The 21,661-nt window shown below is 36.6% G+C and overlaps 2 protein-coding genes across 2 annotated transcripts; both read right to left on the reverse strand.

The window, feature by feature from the left end:
- Positions 1-1,744: 1,744 nt before the first annotated feature.
- LOC106142372 (toll-like receptor 2) lies at positions 1,745-11,058 on the reverse strand. The gene is made up of 4 exons (XM_013344110.2): positions 10,882-11,058; positions 8,598-8,727; positions 6,037-6,152; positions 1,745-4,418 (listed from the first exon to the last, which is right to left on the reverse strand). Exons 1-4 carry the CDS (start codon positions 10,885-10,887, stop codon positions 2,082-2,084), a joined length of 2,589 nt encoding a protein of 862 aa, XP_013199564.2. The 5' UTR covers positions 10,888-11,058; the 3' UTR covers positions 1,745-2,081.
- Positions 11,059-13,766: 2,708 nt separating this feature from the next.
- Positions 13,767-21,222, reverse strand: LOC106142362 (SET domain-containing protein SmydA-8). Its single transcript, XM_060948997.1, has 9 exons — positions 20,977-21,222; positions 20,461-20,616; positions 19,936-20,190; positions 19,406-19,528; positions 18,213-18,397; positions 17,342-17,557; positions 14,781-14,968; positions 14,301-14,425; positions 13,767-13,922 (listed from the first exon to the last, which is right to left on the reverse strand). Exons 1-9 carry the CDS (start codon positions 21,220-21,222, stop codon positions 13,767-13,769), a joined length of 1,650 nt encoding a protein of 549 aa, XP_060804980.1.
- Positions 21,223-21,661: the final 439 nt, after the last annotated feature.

The following is a 21,661-nucleotide window of genomic DNA, read 5'->3' on the forward strand; positions in this document are numbered from 1 at the left end:
CCATTTCTTTCCCATGGAGTGCCGTGTGGTTCCCGGTACCAATAGAAAAAAGAATTAATGTTGTCGTGATGTGTTTATCGTGATTCATTTTTCAACGGCATTGGCTTTATCAATTTTATATTTATTTTATTGCTCTAAAAACTACATACATATAAATGCTCTATAAACTACATACATATAATCACGTCTATATACCTTGCGGGGTAGACGGCGCCAACAGTCTTGAAAATACCGATAGCCCACGTTCAGCTGTTTGGCTTACTGATAGAATTGAGATTTATATAAAGTGACAGGTTGCTAGCCCGACTATCATCTTCAACTAAATACCTAAGCCTATCCATAGTCGTCTTTTACGTCATCCATTTACCGTATTTAAAAAAAATATATAAATATTTGATTAATACTGATTTTTTTCCGTTGTGTAGTCTTAGCTTAAGTTATAATTTGAGATCATTTTAATAAAAAAAAAAATATTAAAATTACAAATTAATATTGGATTATGGCAATATTTTAGTAGGTACGGAGATAAAGACGAACACTCAAGACACAACAATCTGCGAGTCTTAAGAGGAACTGTGAATGTACCGTAGCAGTCACAGCGTGTACGCCTCCTAACTATTAATGACCGAAGCTGAACATCGAATGTTAATGCGAAATTATCTCTCAAGTAGCCCACTTGAACAGCGGCACAGATGACACACAACAGAGACTAAGCACGATATAAAATGTGAAAGAATGTTGCTATTATATTAATTATGTTAAATGGGTCTTGGATGTTTATTGATTTAAATGTTTACTACTATTTATTAATAATATACGTATCTTGATCAAATTAAGGACGTCCTGGTAAAGGGTCAGGTCAAAGGTACCCGAAACCGCCGAGCTTGCATGAGTTATGAATGTGGATGAAGCGAAGGAAGTATGCAGAGATCGTGGCAAGTGGAAAGAGGTAGTCTCTGCCTACCCCTCCGGGAAAGAGGCGTGATTTTATGTATGTATGTATTAATAATACGTACGTAACGTACCTTCATTTGGTGACCGAGCGACTGCAGACCAAGGATCATTGTAACATGATTCGAAATGTCCCAAATAAAATAAAGTACGTTACGAGCGCGTTTAAAACCTGTATTATATTAATAGAAGTCTGTGTGAATTGCCCCGAAAAAGAAAATAAATCATGATTTGTTCTGCCGTTACTGCAACAATGTGTAATTTGATTGCATTATCTAAAAATTCTTCTTTAGATATTTTTAATTCTGATTCAGATGTCGTTGTTGGGTTCGTTTAAGTATTTATCGTAATCAGATAAATAAAATATTGCCATACCTCACCACGACTAGCTATCCGTATAGTTAGATACTTACTTATTCATATACCACTAGTATATGGGTCACGTTGAGTAACCCGACTTAATTTTCAGTGATACTTAAAATTACATTAAAGTTTTATTTTATGGAATATTACATTAAGTAATTGTCTCTTTAGGACTAAGACAATATTTGTCTCTCTAGAATGCAAGTAACTGCAGTTGTTCTTTCAATTTGATTTCATGGCTTTGTCTCTTAACACAATCTACTCCAAAGCAGTGGGCATTGCACGTAGAAAGTCGGGTGAAACCGCCGGTCGAACAAACAAACTCGATGCACTTTCGATTTTTTTCAATATTTGACTTTCTCGAGGAAAAAAAAATTATATACTTAAACTTTCGAACGCCTTTCGATACCAAAGGAAACCAATTAACATGTCAATAAAATAAAAAGTAACAACTTTATTCGATGTGAATGGCCGTGCATTAAGTGGTCTTTAATTCATTTTTTTAATACTTCAATCGATAGACTGGTACATATGTAGATAATTTCTATTTCAGTATTAACATCATAGATAAGCTTATTAGCCTGTCTCAGAGTCGCCTTTTACGATATCCATGGGGAATAGATGTAATGGTCCTATCCGAAAAAGCCAGGAACCACACGGCACCAAAAAAGATAAGGTCGTTTTAAAATGCGAAGCCACGACCAATATCATCAAAGAAAACAATATTTTACATTTACATATTTATAAGGACATAAAAATAAAACACATCACACTTTTCTAGTCAAAACATTTCTCAGTTTCCTCCAAAATTCGGTTTGATTAGTCTCGTCCCAACAGTGGTAGATCTTCGACTTCAGCAGGTACTTCAGCGTCGTCGACAGATACTTGTTCTCAATATCACCAATTTTTATCAACACTAAAGGATCGTACGCAGTTCCATCTTCCAGGAACAACCTGTGATACTCCGCTAGCTGTGTCTCCCACCTGCACCATTGCGACTTAGCAAAGTTATTACTAATCAAAAGTATTACATACTTGCTCTCATTAATACTAGTCAATACCGCTTCTGATATGTACGAGCCTATCTCGAAATCTCTTTCATAAATACACAATTTCAAATAAGGCGGATGAGACTCCAGCTGAGACACCATTTCAGAAATAAAATCTCTATCTTCGTTGCAGTAAGACACGAACGCATCATATTTATAGCTCTTGAGTTCATTGCCGGTCGATTTGAGAGATTTCCTTATAAACTTTCTACCTATTGCTATCTTCGCTAAAAATAACCAATATCTAATATATATTCTGCATTTATAAATAACTGTGCCCACGATCACGATTATAATAAAAGTGATAACAGTAGGCGCCGTCCACATGAACACCATGACGTGATTGAAATGTTCGTATACAAGGCAATTCAAACGTTTTATTGAGGTCATATAATCAGCCACTTTTTTGTATTCCCAAACATCGGGGCTGCTGCAGCGAAACTCAGAATTGGAGAAATATTGCTTGAGCACGGAAGAGCCGTTGACTTCCAACCATAGAGATGTTTTGTACATAGTGCTGCAGTCGCACGTGAACATATTATCCATGAGTTCAATCTCGGCCGTCTTGTTGCCCCTGTTCTCAAGAATGTAGCTGATGTCTTGTATCATACTCAGTGAAAACAAAGAGATCTTATTGTTTTTCAAATCTATGTGAATGGGCTTAACACCCGCGGAGAGAAAAATGGGTCTCCACCATGCTATCATTAAATTTTCACTTAAATCTAAAACTTGCAGGAGTTTCAATGGCTTTAATGTCTCAGGCGTAATGTAATAAAGTTGATTATTCTTGAGTATTAGATGAGTTAAATTTGGCATTATTTCAAAGATATTGTCATCGTCATTAAATTGTTTTATTCCACAGTTTTTTAATATTAAAACTCTCAATTCGTTCAAACCTTCAAATTGTGCACTTGATAGATTCTGACTGGCCGTGAGAGGATTATTTGCTAAATTTAGAAGTTTTAGACGAGGCGTTGAATTGAACGTTCCAAGTCCAATATGGTACAATGTACCGTTTTCTAAATTCAGAATCTTGAGATTACTTAACCCACGGAAGGTATATTCAAAAATAGCTTTAATTGCGTTAAAACTTAGATTTAAAACTCTTAGTTCCCTAGAATTTATAAACGTATCCCTTCCTATTTCATAATACATAGGATTTTCGACATCTCCTTGGTTATTAGATAAATCTAAATATATAAGTTGGTCTGACAAATGATTATAGTGAATACCAGGCAGATAATTATTATTCAAGAATAGAGCCTTCAAATTTGGGAATTTACTGGGTGAAAATGTATCTCCACCAATAGATATGGCCAGGATATTTCTAAGATCTAATAGTTCAATATTAAACATTGGTGGGAACGAGTCGTTAGTAATAATTTCAAATTGGTTGTGAGCAAGATTTAACCATTTGATAGTTGTCTGAGCAATGATTTCCAGCAACCGTTTTGGTGGTTGTTTCCGAAACCCCATTCCGGATAAATCGAGACGTGTCAGATTCACTCCCTCTTGGGACATACTGATTAGAAAATTTTCTATGAGGTTTGAACTCAAATCGTTTTCACCTAACTGTAATTCTTTTAAATTTTGTAAGGGCAAGAAGCTGTCTTCATGGATATAATCCAACCTGCACAAGCATAAATCCAATTTCCTTATTGTAGAACCCATCATGGGAACGAAAGCGTGAGCTGGGATTTTTTCAAATGAGTTTTCTGATATGTCAAGCCATGTAAGCGTTGGTAAAATGCTCGGTATGAACGCTGGAGTCAGTTCTAAAATGTTTGTGAAACCGTTGTTGACCAGTGTGAGATTTTTAAGACTTGTCAATCCTTCAAATGTTCTATTGTCGATTGAAAGCAGCTGGGTATTATACGATACAGATAAATGTTCCAATTTGCTTAAGTTTTGAAATGATCCTGGCTGCACTTGAGTCAGTTGATGATTGGCTTCTATATCTAATACTCTCAGGTAGTAATAAGCATCAAGATCTCCTCTTGCCACTTTATTTATGATTGTTGTCCGCACTCTCAGTACTTCGCTCTTGATTCTGACCTGAAATGAAAATCATAAAGTAATATTTTCCAAAGTTTGTTTGAGATAGATATTTAGAGATATGGTCTGCGCACTTCGCGATAAACGTGTATTATAATTACGCTGTAAAGTTTACTCCGTTGATGATTTTATGACAAAAAGTGTAAATAATTAAACATCATACAATGTATACAACAAAGTCCAAATTGTTGAATTTTGGTTAATAATAGCTTTTCTCGGTGAGAGCAACTCATTCTCATTGTTTTTATTTGTGTGACTTTACGTAGTCCGTCCAAAGCCTATTCGCGATTATACGAGTAGTATTTGAAACAATCTTTATTTGAATAGGATTCACTTAACATAGCATGTAATATACCTTTATACGCGAAGATTTTACGGTCGGGTGTTTCAGACATTTCAAATATTGGATTAAGATTACCAAAATGCGTTGTCATTGATGGACATTGTATGAGTAATACCGTAACATGTAACTGCATAATTCAACAGAGTTACCTTTAAGATTTTTATCGTTGTAACGAATAATACCTACTTCTACTTGTAAATAACGTTGTTTTCTGATCTTTGCAAAACAATGTGCCCAAAGGTAAATAGTTAGGCGTATTATGGTGTTATTTAGAGATGTTTGCCGTTGTCTTTCGCAATATAAACGGTTTTGTAATTTGTGTTTGAGAAGTGGTAGATGTACCAAATGTCTTATTGAGCACGTTAATGTCAGTCTTTCTTAATATAAAAAGAGGACTGACTGATTGACTCCCAAACCGTTGAGTCTATAAAATAATTAGAAATTTGGCATGTAGGTTCCTCATGGGATGCAGGAGTAGAGAAATTTTCGATATTTGCGCGACTCCCAAAATAATCTTATTTGATAAGTTTGTAACCAAAGTTCTCCTGTGGCCATCAAAATGAATGGATTTCATATAATTTATAATTGGACAGATTTATAACGTTAATGACATGGGGAACGGTTTTTTTCCCTCGTTAGTTTCAGATAAAGCCCTACTTAATATAACAGTAAGAGAAGACGTAATAACCACGTCATGTGGCGACGTACAGCGTGTAAACATCAATCGTGATCTTTTTATTTATATTGTGAATTTTAACGCTCACGCGGGTACAGATCTGCACTTTGATTTCTTTCTTATCTCTTATTATCTTTACAATTTTCCTCATTACCAGCGCTAATGGTGTTATATTTTCACGGTTATTCTAGTATATGGCTCTTTAAAAATACACTTTATTCCATTTTGGATTTACGGTCTGAAAGGTGTGAAATCTTTGCGATTTACATCGTCATCATAATTAGGGTTTCTTTATTGCGTTATATCTTATTCATGTTTCACTCTTAACTTTGTATAATCTTGATTTCATTTCAACTATTGGTTTTATATATCGTCTGTGTTATTCGGTTGCTTTGGGTAGATAGGATAGTTTGATCTGCCGCTTCTATTGGTACATTTGATCTTTGGAAGGGGTAGTATATTAAGATCTTTTTTCCTATTTTGAAAATTCTATACCCGACATTGCTTTCGTTATGAATATTATAAATATCTTTTTAGATCAGTGGTTGCAAATCTCTCCATATCCTTTGGGCCTGTAGGAATATTTAAACTGAACAGACCTTGGGAAACTTCGCGCAGTAGATTCCAAAGCAGACGACGATAGTGTTCCCGTACACTGCCCTGCAGATGCAGCCGGAGGAGGTGTCCACGCCCAGCTCCACCGGCAACTCCAGACCTGAATGTGATTAATATCAAAACCTGTATAAATTCTGAAATACTTTAGAGAAAACTCGAAGAATGTAATAAATTTAATCGAGCAAAAATTAATGAACGTTTTGTGAAAGTGACTGACGATAGATGTTTGCTTTTTATAACAGATTTTTGGTTTATTCAAACAACAAGGAAAATTTCACAGAAATTAGTAGGTAAACCAGAGGTACTTCAGAAACGTTACGGTAGTACGTTGTTCTGATTGGATTACTGCCTTTATATCTATCATAGCGTTAAGTTACGTACCTATTCAAGAAGTTTTGGGCAAGACTATTCACTCAACGATTAGATGAAAGGGAACCTGAAATGTGTGTGTACCAAACAATAGGGCTGAACTATAAGAAGATTATGGTGATGAAAAAAAAAACTTTAATGATGGAAATAAAATAAATGATGTGAATAACGCTGTTATTAGTTATAGTCACGTTTGTTGCTACCTTCATAAGTATGCACTAGATAGCAAAGTTAGCAAGAGTTAGACAGTGGTAAATATTTACTTAATATGAGATACGAGACAACACATGTTGTTTTATTATCAACTCAAATAATAAAACAACATGTGTTGTCTCGTGATCAATCAACATCTCAGTAACATCTTCACAATTCTGTCCTTGTCTGAAGTATGTAGTAAGTCAGGTTTCTACACGAAGCTACTCCCGACTGCCTCTACAATGTTTGCAGTGGAATCTAACTCACACTCTTCGTGTTTTCCTTCACTAAGATTCATCTATACTAATATTATAAAGCTGAAGAGCTTGTTTGTGAGCGCTAATCTCTACAGGAGATTAGCGCTTTCAAACAAACAAATTATTTTTTGTGCTGAATAGACCATTTATCGAGGAAAGCTTTAGGCTATATAGCATCACGCTGCAACTAAAAAGAGCGAAGAAATAATGGAAAATGTGAAAAAACGGGAAAAGTTATTCATCCTTGAGGGCTTCAATAATGTCCGAATGGTGTGCTAGTCTTTAATATGACTAGTAGTAGTACTTTATAAGACAATGGTTGCAGTTATAACTGTTGTGGCTTCATTAACTTACGGTCTTTCCTGCTTCCACACAGAGCCGGATTAACCCTGTCATGGGCCTGTAGGCACTACCATTTTCGGGCCCCTTTTCTTTACCTATTCTGACTGATAGTCATGTGATGTATTTTTTTTTGCCTTCTACTAGGGTTGCCAACATTTTAGTGTCAAAATATAGTATTTTTTAAGAAAAGCTTTTAAAAATATAGTACCTTGCACATAAATATAGTATTTTAGTAGGGAACAATAAAACATTACCTAAGTTACATTTTACTAATTTATTTTTTATTTTTTACTGGCCAAAAACTATATATTTTTGCACTTTTTAACAATTTTTTCTCTCCAATAAAACTGGCAGAAGGTTTATCGCAGTAAATTTTTAAATAACTATAAATCAAAAGCTCATTTTTAGTAGGTATAAAAGATATATGTGCTCTGTTTCTTTCTTCACACCATTTCGAATTCATAATCCTTTCTATGAATGCCGAAATAGCGGGAACACTTTTGTTTTAAATACTTTTGGTTTTGTGTATGTGAAAATCGTAAGTCTTCAAATACGGAGAACACATAAACTTTTAAAATTTACCTTGCAATCGCAGAACTCATATCACATATTGTAATTAAAGATACGTAGGTTATAGGTATTTTGAAAGTTTCGGAACTATTACGCTACAAATTATTATCACCCTACGGAAGCTTACAGAACGCACCCAACAAATCGGGGATTCCCCCAACGTACATGAAGTCCAGTTAGTTGCGATTCGAAGGATTATATTAGTTCTTATATTAGATACTAGATGGTTCTGTATGTATAAAGTGTTACAGGTGTTGAAAAAGAAAGAAAAGTTTTGTTAATTATCATTTTCGTTCAATTTGACGGCCTCTGTGGCGCAGCGGTAGTACGCTTGCCTGTGACACCGGGGGTCCCGGGTTCGAATCCCGGCCAGGGCATGATGAGAAAAGAACTTTTTCTGATTGGCCTAGGTCTTGGATGTTTATCTATATAAGTATTTATTATAAAATATAGTATCGTTGAGTTAGTATCTCGTAACACAAGTGTCGAACTTACTTCGAGGCTAACTCAATCTGTGTAATTTGTCCCGTATATATTTATTTATTAATTTATATTTAATTAAAAAAAAAAATATTTTCGGAATGCAGTGCAGTGGGCGGGGCCCCTGTCGATGCTGGGCCCCTAGGCAGTTGCCTACTCTGCCTTAAGGTTAATCCGGCTCTGCTTCCACATATCATTTTACTTCATAATAAAAGCGAAATAATTAGGGCTGGAAGGAACTACTTTATTTTTCTTCGTATCTCTGACACAAAATTTTACAACAGTATTCGATTAACAAACACGATTATAAGCGTATGATTTTTGTTTTGTACCTCGATGAAACTGCGGTAATGGAGGGTGAGCGGACAGCTCCTCGTATTCCTCCACCAGATTACTCCTGGCGTTTTGTGCATAGCAGAGCAGCAGCCATATGTAGCTGGCGATGTGCATCACGTCGGAACTCTGAAGGAGAAGGTGACGTTTTCTATAAATTTCGACCGTTTTTCTGAATTTAAACAGATAGGAATGCAACGGATTGCATACATACATACATACAGTCACATCTATATCACTTGTTGGGTAGACCAACAGTTTCCAAAAGACTGTGCATGGCTTTTAGATGGAATTGAGATTCAATTAGTGACAGGTTGCTAGGCCACAGCTTACAATGTGAATCTTAAGTTTATTAGCTTCTACCTTAGTCGCCTTTTATGACACCCTTGAGAAAAATATGGAGTGGGTTTGTCTTTTTGATTATTTCTGAGTATCATGGCTCTGTATCTCATCTGTGTGCCTGTCTATGACTACAATTAAGAATGTCAGACAATAAGCTGTTCAAACACCGTCAAACAGGTCAAACACCTCCATGTGAGTATAAGTAAGTGTAAGTTAATACACAACTTTTAAGCAGACAACATGTAATGCAGGTACATGCAGACTGAAAGCTTAACACCAGATTAGGATTACAACTGCGATTGAAGAATATCAACGTTAATGAAAAAAATATTGCCAATAAACTTATAATGATAGGAATGAAAAAAATGCATACATACTATAGGAAATATGCTGAAAATAATAAAATATTTGCGCTGGTAAAGAAAAGATGATGCACGCTCAAAACCAACTTTATTTTACTTATACTTACCGTCATTTATTTTACTTATTTTTCTTATTTTAAATTACAAAATGTTTGTCCTTTACAAAGGAGTTCGGAACACTCTAAGGAGTTCGTAACACATACATATTATCACGTCTAAATCCCTTGCGGTATAGACTAGACATCCAACAGTCTCGAAAAGATCAATAGGCCACGTTCAGCTGTTCGGCTTAATGATAGAATTGAGATTCAAATAGTGACAGGTTGTTAGCCCATCGCCTTAAAGAGGGATACCAAGTTAATAAGCCTATCCCTTACTCTCCTTTTACGACGTCCATGTGAAAGAGATGGACCAGTCAAGGGATATAGACGTGATTATATGTAGGTATGTATCAAAACTCGTAGATTTTACGTGTTTATCATAAAGATGGCGCCAAAAAATTGTGTAACAACACAAAGTATACGACCATGGAATACGACCTGTATTACGTAAAGGCTTTTAATCCTTCTATAATACAATATACTATTGCAATGACGTTATCTTCGTAACTTTATCTCGTTGAAAACAAACATTTTTGCTACAAACGCCGCCATAAAACTGTTATTGTTCAGATAAATCTTAGGTACTTCGGAATCGACTAGATTTTATAACGCATTAGCTGCGTCGTAAAGTGAATCACACATTTTTGTACGTAAATTCTCTTGTTTTAGTAATCTTCTAGGCGAGCTAAGCGCAGAAGATTTTCATCACATTTTTGTAAGATCACACCTGATAGCTTTCTCACATATAACATCAATTCGCCGTCTGGTTTTCGACACTTTAGAATAGGACCACTCCATATCTTATTCATGGATGTCGTAGAAGGCAACTAATGGAAAGGCTTATTTGCTTGAGATTCTTCTTGTGAGCGACGGGCTAGCAACCTGTCACTATTTAAATCTCAAATAAACCATACAGCTGAACGTGGCCTATCAGTCTTTTCAAGACTGCTGGCTCAGTCTACCCCGCATGGGATATAGACGTGATTATATGTATGTACGGTATGGTGAATCACAAATTATCGTACCTACATTCACAATGTAGAAATCTTCACTAAGCTTATTTTTGTAAGACCACAGCTAACAGCTTTCTCAGATATAATGGGGTTTTCTTCATTTCCTACGGCTATTTGCCATTTAGGTACTCACTAGCCTTTCCATATAGTTTTGTAAGAATACACAACAAAAGATCATATATAGCTAAAAGCCCTTTCAATATACCAAAATGAGTGAGTGCCATTTGTTTAAGTAAAATTTTTAATTGATATATTAAGGTGAAGATATATTTTCTAAACAAAACTACTGCGTTAAAAATTCCCAAAGAGATGTGTCATCTGACCGTCAAAACATTGATGAACAAGCCTTTGGAACAACTATTCTGTCAAAACTTGTATATTATTTACATTATTGTATTGGCTCAGTATTTATAAGACATGGAAGTCAACTGCTGAAAAAATAATCTAGAAAATTCAAAAGCAAACCTTCATTTAGAGAATCATCCAGGCCTTCAAAAGCTCCCCACTCCTGTCCAGGTCACCGTGGACGTCACCTAAGATCTACATAACTGTCACAAAACCCCCCTTTTTCACGTCCCCCTTTCCGTTTCTCGAAATACGTTAGCGATATTATCCGGAGTTTTCCGACGACTGTCAGTATTTCGCAGCACCTGCGCCATGTTTAGACAGCCAAGCCTTGTCATTGGTGGCTGGTATTTGTTCAGATAATAAGTGTGATAGCGAAGTCGCAACAGCATCCTAATTGGAAGGCTGATTCTCAAGGGTTTCAGATCTATGACATCTGATTAGCAGTTCAAATAGATTTTATTGCACCAGAATATGAAATCATTGCGGTAACAACAAAAATAGAATAAAATCTTTATGGTAAATCGCTAACGCAATTTCTTCTGATGAACCTAAGGGTGGAAGGTTAGAATCTGATAATTATAGGTAAGAATTATGTTTTTTGACATGTTCTAAGGTATGTATTCGGTAATACGTGTAACTACTATTATTTAAAAAAAATCCACGATAAGTGGAATCAAGAAGAACCAATATTTTACGCATTTCCTGAATATAAGACCAATTCTTCCGATTTCTTTTGTCCATATAAATCAAACCTTTTGTTTGGTTACCGGCACAAATATAAAAAAATAATAGGATCTCCCTATCTCTTTCCAATGGATGTCGTAAAAGGCGACTAAGGAATAGGCTTATAAACTTGGGATTCTTCATTTAGGCGATGGATCAGCATCCTTAAACTATTTGAATCTCAAATCTATATATATAAAACTCTTCCGTTACTGAGTGACTGACTGACAGACAACGCACAGTCGAAACTACTGGTCGTAGACAGCTGAAATTTGGAATGTAGGTTCCTTGGGATATGTAGGGGAGCACTAAGAAAGGATTTTTGGAAATTCAACCCCCAAGGGGGGAAAGGGGGAGGTGGGTTTTAGTCAGTAAAAGTCTGACACTCCCTTCCGTTCCACCCAGAGCGGGAGAGGTCATTTGATGATTTCCCATCCTTAAAAAAAAAGACTTTGTATGACAACTTTCAGTCGTCTCTTTAACATACATAATAACATACATAATTATGTACATACATGCATAACATTAATAACATCACGCCTTTAAATCCCTATTTTGTGTTAACACTACCCATACAAACAGCTACGAAATTTGTCCGCATCCATTTTCACCTAAATTCTTAACGTTAATGAGATTTACTTTTTATTATCAGGTCAACCTAATACCCTCACATGTACGTATAACTTCGTAAGAATTTTCTTTCAACTCCTAACCGTTGAGGAGTTGTACCTTCCATCATCAGCTCATTCACATGGGATGATGACTATCAGACGCAAATACTTAAACAGATCTATGAAATTGTCAAAAACGTAATTGCCTGTAAATTTGAGGTTTGCCCTTGATTTCCCTGGAATACCATCATCAGATCCTGACTAGGTAACAACGGGACCAACTTGAAAGTATACTCTACCGAACAAAAAAAGAATCACGTAAATCGGTCCATAAATCTCGGCGTAATCGGTATGCATAAATAAAACACCCGAATTTTATTTTCTATTAACTATCACGAGTTGTCTCGATGCTCGATAGATGGCGTTGGCATCGAGATAGATCGCGCTATGGTTTCGTTACCGTCATTTAGCTAGGTAGCGTAAAATATTTTAATTTATCGTGTAATTTTAGCAGCGCCCCTAGCGGACATACGCGAAATTACATATTACACAACACACTACAAATATTTTGATTTGAAATTATTATTCGTTTGATTCATTAACTTTTAACTTGACTTATTTAACTTATTTTACTCTCTATTTCAGTTAATTTTTGATTTGTTGATTAGATTTGATATTTTTGATAGTATATTTAGTTAGTGTTGGATAAGTTTTATAGTGTGAGTTGATTTTTTAATATATTCTTCATTTTTTATTCATTTCTTTGTTACTTTATTAGTCTTAGTTAATTTCCATACATATAGTTTTAGTTAAAAAAATTCTAATTAAAATGGTTCAAGAAATTTTGTTTGTTAATGGGAATGATATTCCTCATGCTGTGGTAGACATAGAAAAAGATGGAGCCTGTTTATATAACCGAATTACACGTGGGCGAAGCCGCGGGCGGAAAGCTAGTCTATTATAAAACCCAACAGCTGAAGGTTGCCTTTCAGTTTTTCATGACTGTTTGGTCTGTCTACCCCGAAAGGAATAAAGTCGTGACTATATGTATGTGTGTGTACTGCAGATAGTGGGTTTAACCCATTCAAAGTTTGAAAAGTAGCTATCATGACACAACCATTGAATATCAAGCTCGTCACTTATCTATTGCACTTGGTGTATTTGTTTGGGTAGTTAACTTTAGGTCTACATATTTTTATTCTACATTTACGATGTTTTATACTATTTCGGGTGTTTGTGTATATTTGTGACTGAGTAATGCTTTATTTGTAAGACATTCAAACAGATTCTCTACATTCTTTTCCTTCTTAAAATGTACTCTTTTAGGTTTACTGTACTGATCCTCATCAGACCTAATTTGTCTTATATTAAGTAGGTCACTGCAGGTCACCCTGGCTCTAAAAGGTTACAGGTTAGGTTCTCAATTCGGCCGTATTTCTTAATTCCATGGTCATTTGGTTTTAATTAACCTAAGGAAATCATCTGATCTGGTTGTTTGTCTGGCCTTAGAAATCTTCCTCACGCCTATAGAATAACCACCAAACAAAATAGCTTGTCATCTCAACATAAATTTCTTTTGCTCACTAGGTTGGGACATAATCAAATGAAACTATTTTTTTTGACTACATACTATACTAAATACTGTATTAAATCAGTCTATCTCTTTATCTACAAGGGAGAAGGTAATTCATTTGAGAGTTTTCTGATGAGCTCGTCCATCTTCGGCAAGTTGAGGGTGGTCTGCTGCAGCAGCCAACCCTCGGGTAGCTCGGGAGGCTCGTGTTTTAGCAGGCTAGCGGATTCCATCAAGATCTTTCGAGATTCCTGCAATTTTAGTAAGTTAAGTTAAGGCTTTATTGGCCTGCTTTTAAGAAATATTATATAAGCGATGTCAACGACAATCGTTTTTTTAAGTAGTCCTGAAAGTTATTATATCCTATTTCAAAATTTGCTCTTTCTTCTACCTTATCCCTTTTCTTGAGTTTTGTAAACGTTTCTTTGGTAGTTTGATATATCTAACATTTGGGTTAACAACAACAACTACAGACTACCTATATCATCCAATTTTATAAGGCTATTCTTGTTCATAACTGCGTAAGATGTCCACGCAGAATTTGTTTCCCCGATAAATCTTCTCATTAATTTTCATGTTAGTCACACAACAGAAATATTTGACTGATACAAATTTCAAGTATGGCGAACTAACTGACTGACCGAGAAGTATCCTAGCGCCGTCGCAGGGCCCTCAGTCAGCATGCGCCTGCGCGCTGTCTCCGCCAGAGCTGCATGTAGCTCGAACAGAAGCGAGCCTCGAATGCGGGACTCCGCTAAAATATTGACCAGCTGCTTGAGAATTTGTTATGGCACGTAATGAAAGATGTTAAGGTCGCAGTTTGTTCATTGTGTGTAATTACTTTAACCACTCATGGTGCACCAAATTTGTTATTACGACTGTGGCATGATATCTCACGCAGAGACTTGTTAAGAGCACCAGAAACTGACGTCTAGATATGACCTTTTGTATGCTCAGGACATTAGGTTCTGGACTTTGTAAGACTATCTATTGTAACTGTCCAATACATTACTGGATTATTCGAATCGTTGTGAGAACGTTTCTGAAAATAATGAAGATGCAGGCAGACTGCCATAGATATGTCGTCTAAGTATAAAAGCAGAATGTACCAGGGGCTATTGTTTCCAGCAATTTGGAGATCTTCTTGCACAGCTGGGTCTTCAGCATCAGTCTGTCATCTGTCACCATGGACAGTCCCATCTCCGTCTCCTGGCCGATCATCTGCGCTAGTGTCAGGCTCACATCCGTCATGTAGTAGTGCGACGGGTGCAGGTAGCTGCTGCAGTGAGAGATGAACCTGGAAATCATTTTCATCATGCTCTGCGCCAACGCCAATCTCCTGTTTGGTTTCCTTCCACCCAAAGGTTGACTGGAAGAGATTGCTTTAGCGATAAGTCCGCCTTGATACCAACTATATCTGCTTTGTGCTGTTTTGTATGTTTTACTCTTATGATGCAATAAAGAGTTTTATCTATCTATCTATCATGATCATCATTAACTTCTTTGCCGGAGAAATTCAAGGTTATGTTTCTTACACAACTTGATGACCAAGCAAATGACGCGGAGAAGTTGTATGTAGGTTGTGTATTCAGTCTTTTGAGTTTAGTAAAATGTCTGCGAATCTTTCTTTCATTCATTTAACATGTAATTGTGATTACTAGCTGCTAGTATCGAATTTCTGTTTAGGTCTTCTCAATGTTTTTTAGAAGTAGATAGCTGTCAAATGAATAACATGACTTGGCATAGAAAACAACGTTGAAAATGGAAAAACTTATTTAGAAAGTTGTTAATTACAAAGCAGCGATGTAATTTTACTTACGGGCTTGTAATATTAGAACTTTCTAGGTTTGTGGTCGTGCTATAAAGTTTTATTCGTTACGACGAAAAATAAAATTTTATTATTTAGAGAAAGTATAATTACTTACCTACTTATTAAGTTGAGAAAATCGTAAGATGAATACTTACATTTACGTGGATCCGGCACCAATAAAACTGAATAGGACCACTCATATATTTTCCATGGATATCGTAAAAGGCGACTAGGGGTTAGACATATAGGTAAAATTCTTCTTTTAGGCGATAGGCCAGCAACCTGTTCGTTTAATTCTCAATTCAATAATTAAGCCAAACAGCTGAACGTGGCCTATCAGTCTTTTTAAGACTGCCTGCTCTGTCTACCCCGCAGGGGATATGGACGTGATTATATGTATGTATGTATAATAGAAGGGAAATAAATTTTACCGTGCCGTGTGGTTCCCGGTACCAATTAAAAAAAAGACTAAGACCAATCCATCTTGTTCTCATGGATGTCGTAAAAGGCGACTAAGGGATAGGCTTATAAACTTGTGATTCTTCTTTTTGGCGATGGGCTAGCAACCTGTCACCATTTGAATCTCAATTTTAGCATCAAGAAAAAAGCTGAACGTTATTAACGTCCTATCAGTCCTTTCAAGACTGTTGGCTCTGTCTACCACGCAAGCGATATAGACGTGACTATTTGTATGTATGTATGTATAAATTTTTCCAGTAATGATGATTTAGTAAATTAGGTGAATAATATTTATCAATCTTTGTAACGTGTTAATAATGTTGTTTCACGACAAAGTACCCTTGATTTAATCTCATATCATCTATACAAAGGACATTAGAACGGGAATATATACATATTTACATACATACATATGGTCACGTCTATATCCCTTGTGGGGTAGACAAAGCCAATAGTCTTGAAAAGACTGAAGGACCACGTTCAGCTATTTGGCTTAATGATAGAATTGAGATTCAAGTAGTGATAGGTTGCTAGCGCATCGCCTAAAAAAGAATCCCAAGTTTGTAAGCTTATATACATATTTAACTAGAGAAATGGAAAAAATGCGACATCATTTCAGCTGTTCCAGATTACAAAATAAATTATATGTTGGCCAGGCATAAGAGCTGTACAACAAAAAAAGTTTCATTCAAATCCGTCCAGTAGTTCCGGAGATTAGCGTGTACAAACAAACATACAAACAGACAGACTTTTTTTTTCAAATTCATGCTCGGTTACTATTTCTTTATCGTAATAAAAATTTTTTTAAATATAGTCAATGTACCTAGAGACAATTTTTTTTTACTGTTTTATTATATGTATTGACGGCCTCTGTGGCGCAGCGGTAGTACGCTTGTCGGTGACACCGGAGGTCCCGGGTTCGAATCCCGGTCAGGGCATGATGAGATAACAAATTTTTCTGAATGGTCTGGGTCTTGGATGTTAATCTATATAAATATTTATTATAAAATTTAAAATATAGTATCGTTGAGTTAGTATCTCGTAACACAAGTCTCGAACTTACTTCGAGGCTAACTCAATCAGTGTAATTTGTCCCGTATATAAAAAATAAAAATAAATTGATGATAGTGTAGCGGGAGCGATGATTCGGCTCGACCGCCACCAAAGGGAAGATCTTCCGCCAGGCTAGGTGTTATGCCTGGGGAACCGCGGCTCCGACGATATTGTGTCGGAGGTTGTTTATATAGCTCCAATCCGTGAAATCTCTGAAATCGCGATTTAGATACTTCGCTGCTATTGGTTGAGCGCGTCAATTTCTTGCGATGATTGACAGTTGTTGTGACGAGTGGCGTAGAGATGGCGCCACAATAGTAACTATATAACGTGCTCTTCATAATTTACCTTTCACATGCATCAGCGTCAACTTTAGCCATGATGCCCAATTCCCTCCCGATGTTCTGTAAAAGCTGCTGGATGATGGCGTCCGACACCACATCCTTGCAGCTCCCGCACACCCATCCTCTGCTGTCCAGGGCACTGGTCGCTGGATCCCGGTTCGTGGTCAGGTTTATGATGGGTACAATGAACGTTTTGGGCAAAAGGAAGCCACTACAATCTCTGAAAATTGAGAAACATTTTTCCGAATATAGTTATAATACGGATATAAATTGGAATAGACCGATAATGATGGACTTTTAAATTGTTTTAAATTTTACATTTGAAGGGTTTTAAAATTTCAGGAAAGCATGGTAACTAGGTAACAGAAGTTAGAAATCAGTTAGTTAGTTAGAAATTAAATAATTAGAATCCAAGTCGTGTGTTGAACCGATTTCACTGGATCTAACCACAGAAATCCGATAACATGTTCTTAATAAAGGGTCAGGTCAAGATTACCCGAAACCGCCGAGCTTGCACGAAGAGAGTTATGAATGGGGACTAAGCGAAGGAAGGATGCAGAGATCGTGGCAAATGGAAAGATGTAGTCTCTGCCTACTATTCCGGGAAAATGTTGTGATTTTATGTAATGTTATATTTCAAGGATGAATAATTTTCCCAGTTTCTTTTTCACATTTTCCATTACTTCTTCGCTCCTAAAAGTTGCAGCGTGATTTTATATAGCCTAAAGCCTTCCTCGATAAATGGTCTATTCAACACAAAAATACTTTATCAATTCGAACCCGTAGTTCCTGAGATTAGCGCGTTCAAACAAACAAACTCTTCAGCTTTATAACATTAGTATAGATGTAATTAAGATGAAATAAACACAACTGACTTGTTTTTGCATTTCACAGCACTGTAATTGGTGCCGAATTCGGTGACGTCACAGCACCGAGCGCAGCAGCACTCGAAGAACCACTCGGCCAGGTGCCGGCGACGTTGCTCTGTGCCCCACAGAGCGTCCGTGTAGCACAGCGTGATGTGAGCTCCTGGTGACAAGGACTCCATTGCACAGAGGATCTGAAGATGATGAAACAATGGAGATGGTCAAAGAGATGGTGATTCTTTAAGTAGTCGTTTAGATATTTAAAAAAAAATATATAATATAATTATATTAATAGGTCGGAGTGGGAAGACCTAGACGAACGTATCTTGATCAAATTAAGGACGTCCTGGTAAAGGGTCAGGTCAAAAGTACCCGAAACCGCCGAGCTTGCATGAAGAGTTATGAATGTGGATGAAGCGAAGGAAGTATGCAGAGATCGTGGCAAGTGGAAAGAGGTAGTCTCTGCCTACCCCTCCGGGAAAGAGCGTGATTTTATGTATGTATGTTTATTAATAGATACTACAAACCTTTCATGTTTTAGCGTAACAAACATACATACATTTAAAGAAAATGTGTTTTCCCCAATTTGATTTGTAGATAAATATTGGTGGATTAATATGTCTCCATTCATATGATGCCGTCTGGTTCCCGGCACCAATAGAAAAAAGAACCGGCACCAATAGGACTAATCCATTTGTTTCATATGGAGGTTCTAAAAGGCGACTAAGGGATAGGCTTATGAATTCGTCTTTTAGGCGATGGCCTAGCAACCGGTCACAATGTGAATCTCAATTCTATTATTAAGCCAAACAGCTGAACGTGGCCTTTCAGTCTTTTCAAGACTGTTGGCGCTGTCTACCCCACAAGGGATATAGATGTGATTATAGGTTAAATTATTGCAACACCTAACACTGTAGTTTATAATCGGCTCTGCGCAAATAACGAAAAAATTTAAGGTTAAAAACAATCAAGGAAAAGTAAACTTTCAAATTTTCCAGCAAAAAAATTTAAACTAGAAAAAAATGAATAGATAATAAATATAATACAAGAAGAAAAATCGACTAACCTAACGGTTACAGAATGAAAATGTAGCCAAAAGATGATAGAAGATACTATCAGGAATAACGCACTTATAGGAAATATGCTGAAAATAATAAAATATTTGCGCTGGTAAAGAAAAGATGATGAAGTAGTGCACTTACGATTTGTCCGTCAGATGTGAAGCTCTTGTTGCAGTTAGGGCGGCAGTTGTGTTCCACCATGGACAGGCGGTCGAACACGGCCAGGTATTCCGGCTCAGTTAAAGGTACTTCATGACCATTGACCTGAAATAAGGTCTTAATTTATTAATGATATGTTATGAGAATCGGAAGAAAACCTGAAACGTTGGAGTAAAAGAAAAGCCTAATAATTAATTAAAAATCAAATTTGAAATCAGAATCAGACGTCGAATAGGTATGTAATAGAACAAGTATTGTACTGTTACGAAAGGTTTGTTGGAAGTCTGTTTTTAAAAAGTATTCATTTTGCCAGGTATAGAATAATTCGCGAGTAACATTATCTTTGGTCAACCACTCGGTAAGAGGTTTGAACACGAACTAAACAACAGAGTTGAACCTGGAGCAGAGCTGAGAGGAGCAAAGTGCTGAGTGTGCAACCTAAGGATGTAACAGTTTCAATGGATTGCTGTGCCAATGGACTAGCTTGTCGCCTCTTCTAAAGCGATACGTACCTGCAAAATACCGTAGCACCGCATAATCTCCTCTTCAGAGAACTTTCCTTCTAGCTTAAAGAACTTCAAAATAAATTCTGCGATCATCTTCACTTCATTGTTCCACTTGTCAGTGGCACGTCTCTCTCCGCAGTGTGACTGCAGAGCCTGCAGCTTCTCCCACAGTTTCAGGTTGTGGTCTCTCTGATAGAGGCAGCGTAAGGTCGAAATACATTGGTAATTTGGATGTGGTACTCCGAAAGTAGTAATTGTTACCTAAACCAAAACGCAAACTGTAATACACATAATGGGGTGTGGTTTCTAGCAAATGGAAGACTTAACTAGGTACTTCCAGTATTGCTAGAAAGGAGATTCCGTAATAAGAGCAATTAAAGCCACAGTGACTTTGATATGGGCCATTCTTCTATCTCAATAAAGTCGCTCCATATTCCCTGGTGACGCATTCAGCCTTACGCAAAAGTAAGTAAAATTGCGCTCATATATTCAAATTTATTCACCAAAATTGTAATGTGGAGCTGGTATTACCTTCTCTCCTCTTTGACGTGTATAGAAACACTCGGGTGCGTGCTCTTCCCTCCGGGCACAGTCATCAGAACAGCATGGCCAACCGCAGTTGACGCAATCCACAGTCTTGTCTTCCTCCAGAAGTTTATAGCAACCAAGACAGACGGGCGGTGTCATCTGGAATTAAATAAATATATACGGGACAAATTACACTGATTGAGTTCGCCTCGAAGTAAGTTCGAAACTTGTGTTACGAGATACTAACTCAACGATACTATCTATATTTTCTAACAAATACTTATATAGATAAACATCCAAGACCAGACCAATCAGAAAAAGTTCTTTTCTCATCATGCCCTGACCGGGATTAGAAACCGGGACCTCCCGTGTCACAGTCAAGCGTACTACCAGTGCGCCACAGAGGCCGTCAAAATTAAAATTAGATTTTAATTTTACATGTATTTAAAAGTTTCCAATAAAAACCTGTATTTTCAGGGAGAATTTTCAAATTTGTATTTAACAATTTGGGCCTCCTACCAGCGTGGGTCCAGTTATGAGGGGGTTTTCCTTAATCACGATGTCGCCAGCCTTGATCTCCCTGGTCGCTTCGAGGTACCTTCCAAATGTGTCATCCTCCCTGACCCTGGCTGGCACGCACTGGGTCCTGTGCTGCTTCCAGTCCTGCTTCTGGTGTTCTCGTGTGCAGTAGTTCACTTCTTGACATCCAGAACACTTGTGTTCGGTCGGCGTGAGACACACTCGACACAAATTATTGTTAATCATGATGTGAAGTTTCGATTTTAGTCCATTATTACTCGTATCTTTTGTTTCCTAGAAAGAACGCGTAAAGATCGGAAATTTAGTTTTCAGATCTGCTGTTGACCAGCGTTTAAAAATTATTGAATGTTTGAAAATTGTAATGTTATTATATTCAACTGTTTTAAAAATAGGTAAAATATTTTAATTACACAAACTTTACAAATTGTATGTAGGTACATATGGTGATAATTTGATGCTATAAAATATGGGTAACTTATTTGGTTTTTTTCAAGTTTATTTTTGCCGGGGTTCGTAAATAAATGATTAACTACATGTGCGCTTAACTAACTCATAACTTAGGCAATAACACTTTTCATTATAGTTTATTTAAATACCGATCCTTAATTTTTTTTTTGATCAGAAATATACTCTGCTCACCTTTATTAACACTTTTCTATACTTT

This window comes from Amyelois transitella, chromosome 17, assembly GCF_032362555.1.
Source record: "Amyelois transitella isolate CPQ chromosome 17, ilAmyTran1.1, whole genome shotgun sequence".
Classification (NCBI taxonomy): domain Eukaryota; kingdom Metazoa; phylum Arthropoda; class Insecta; order Lepidoptera; family Pyralidae; genus Amyelois; species Amyelois transitella.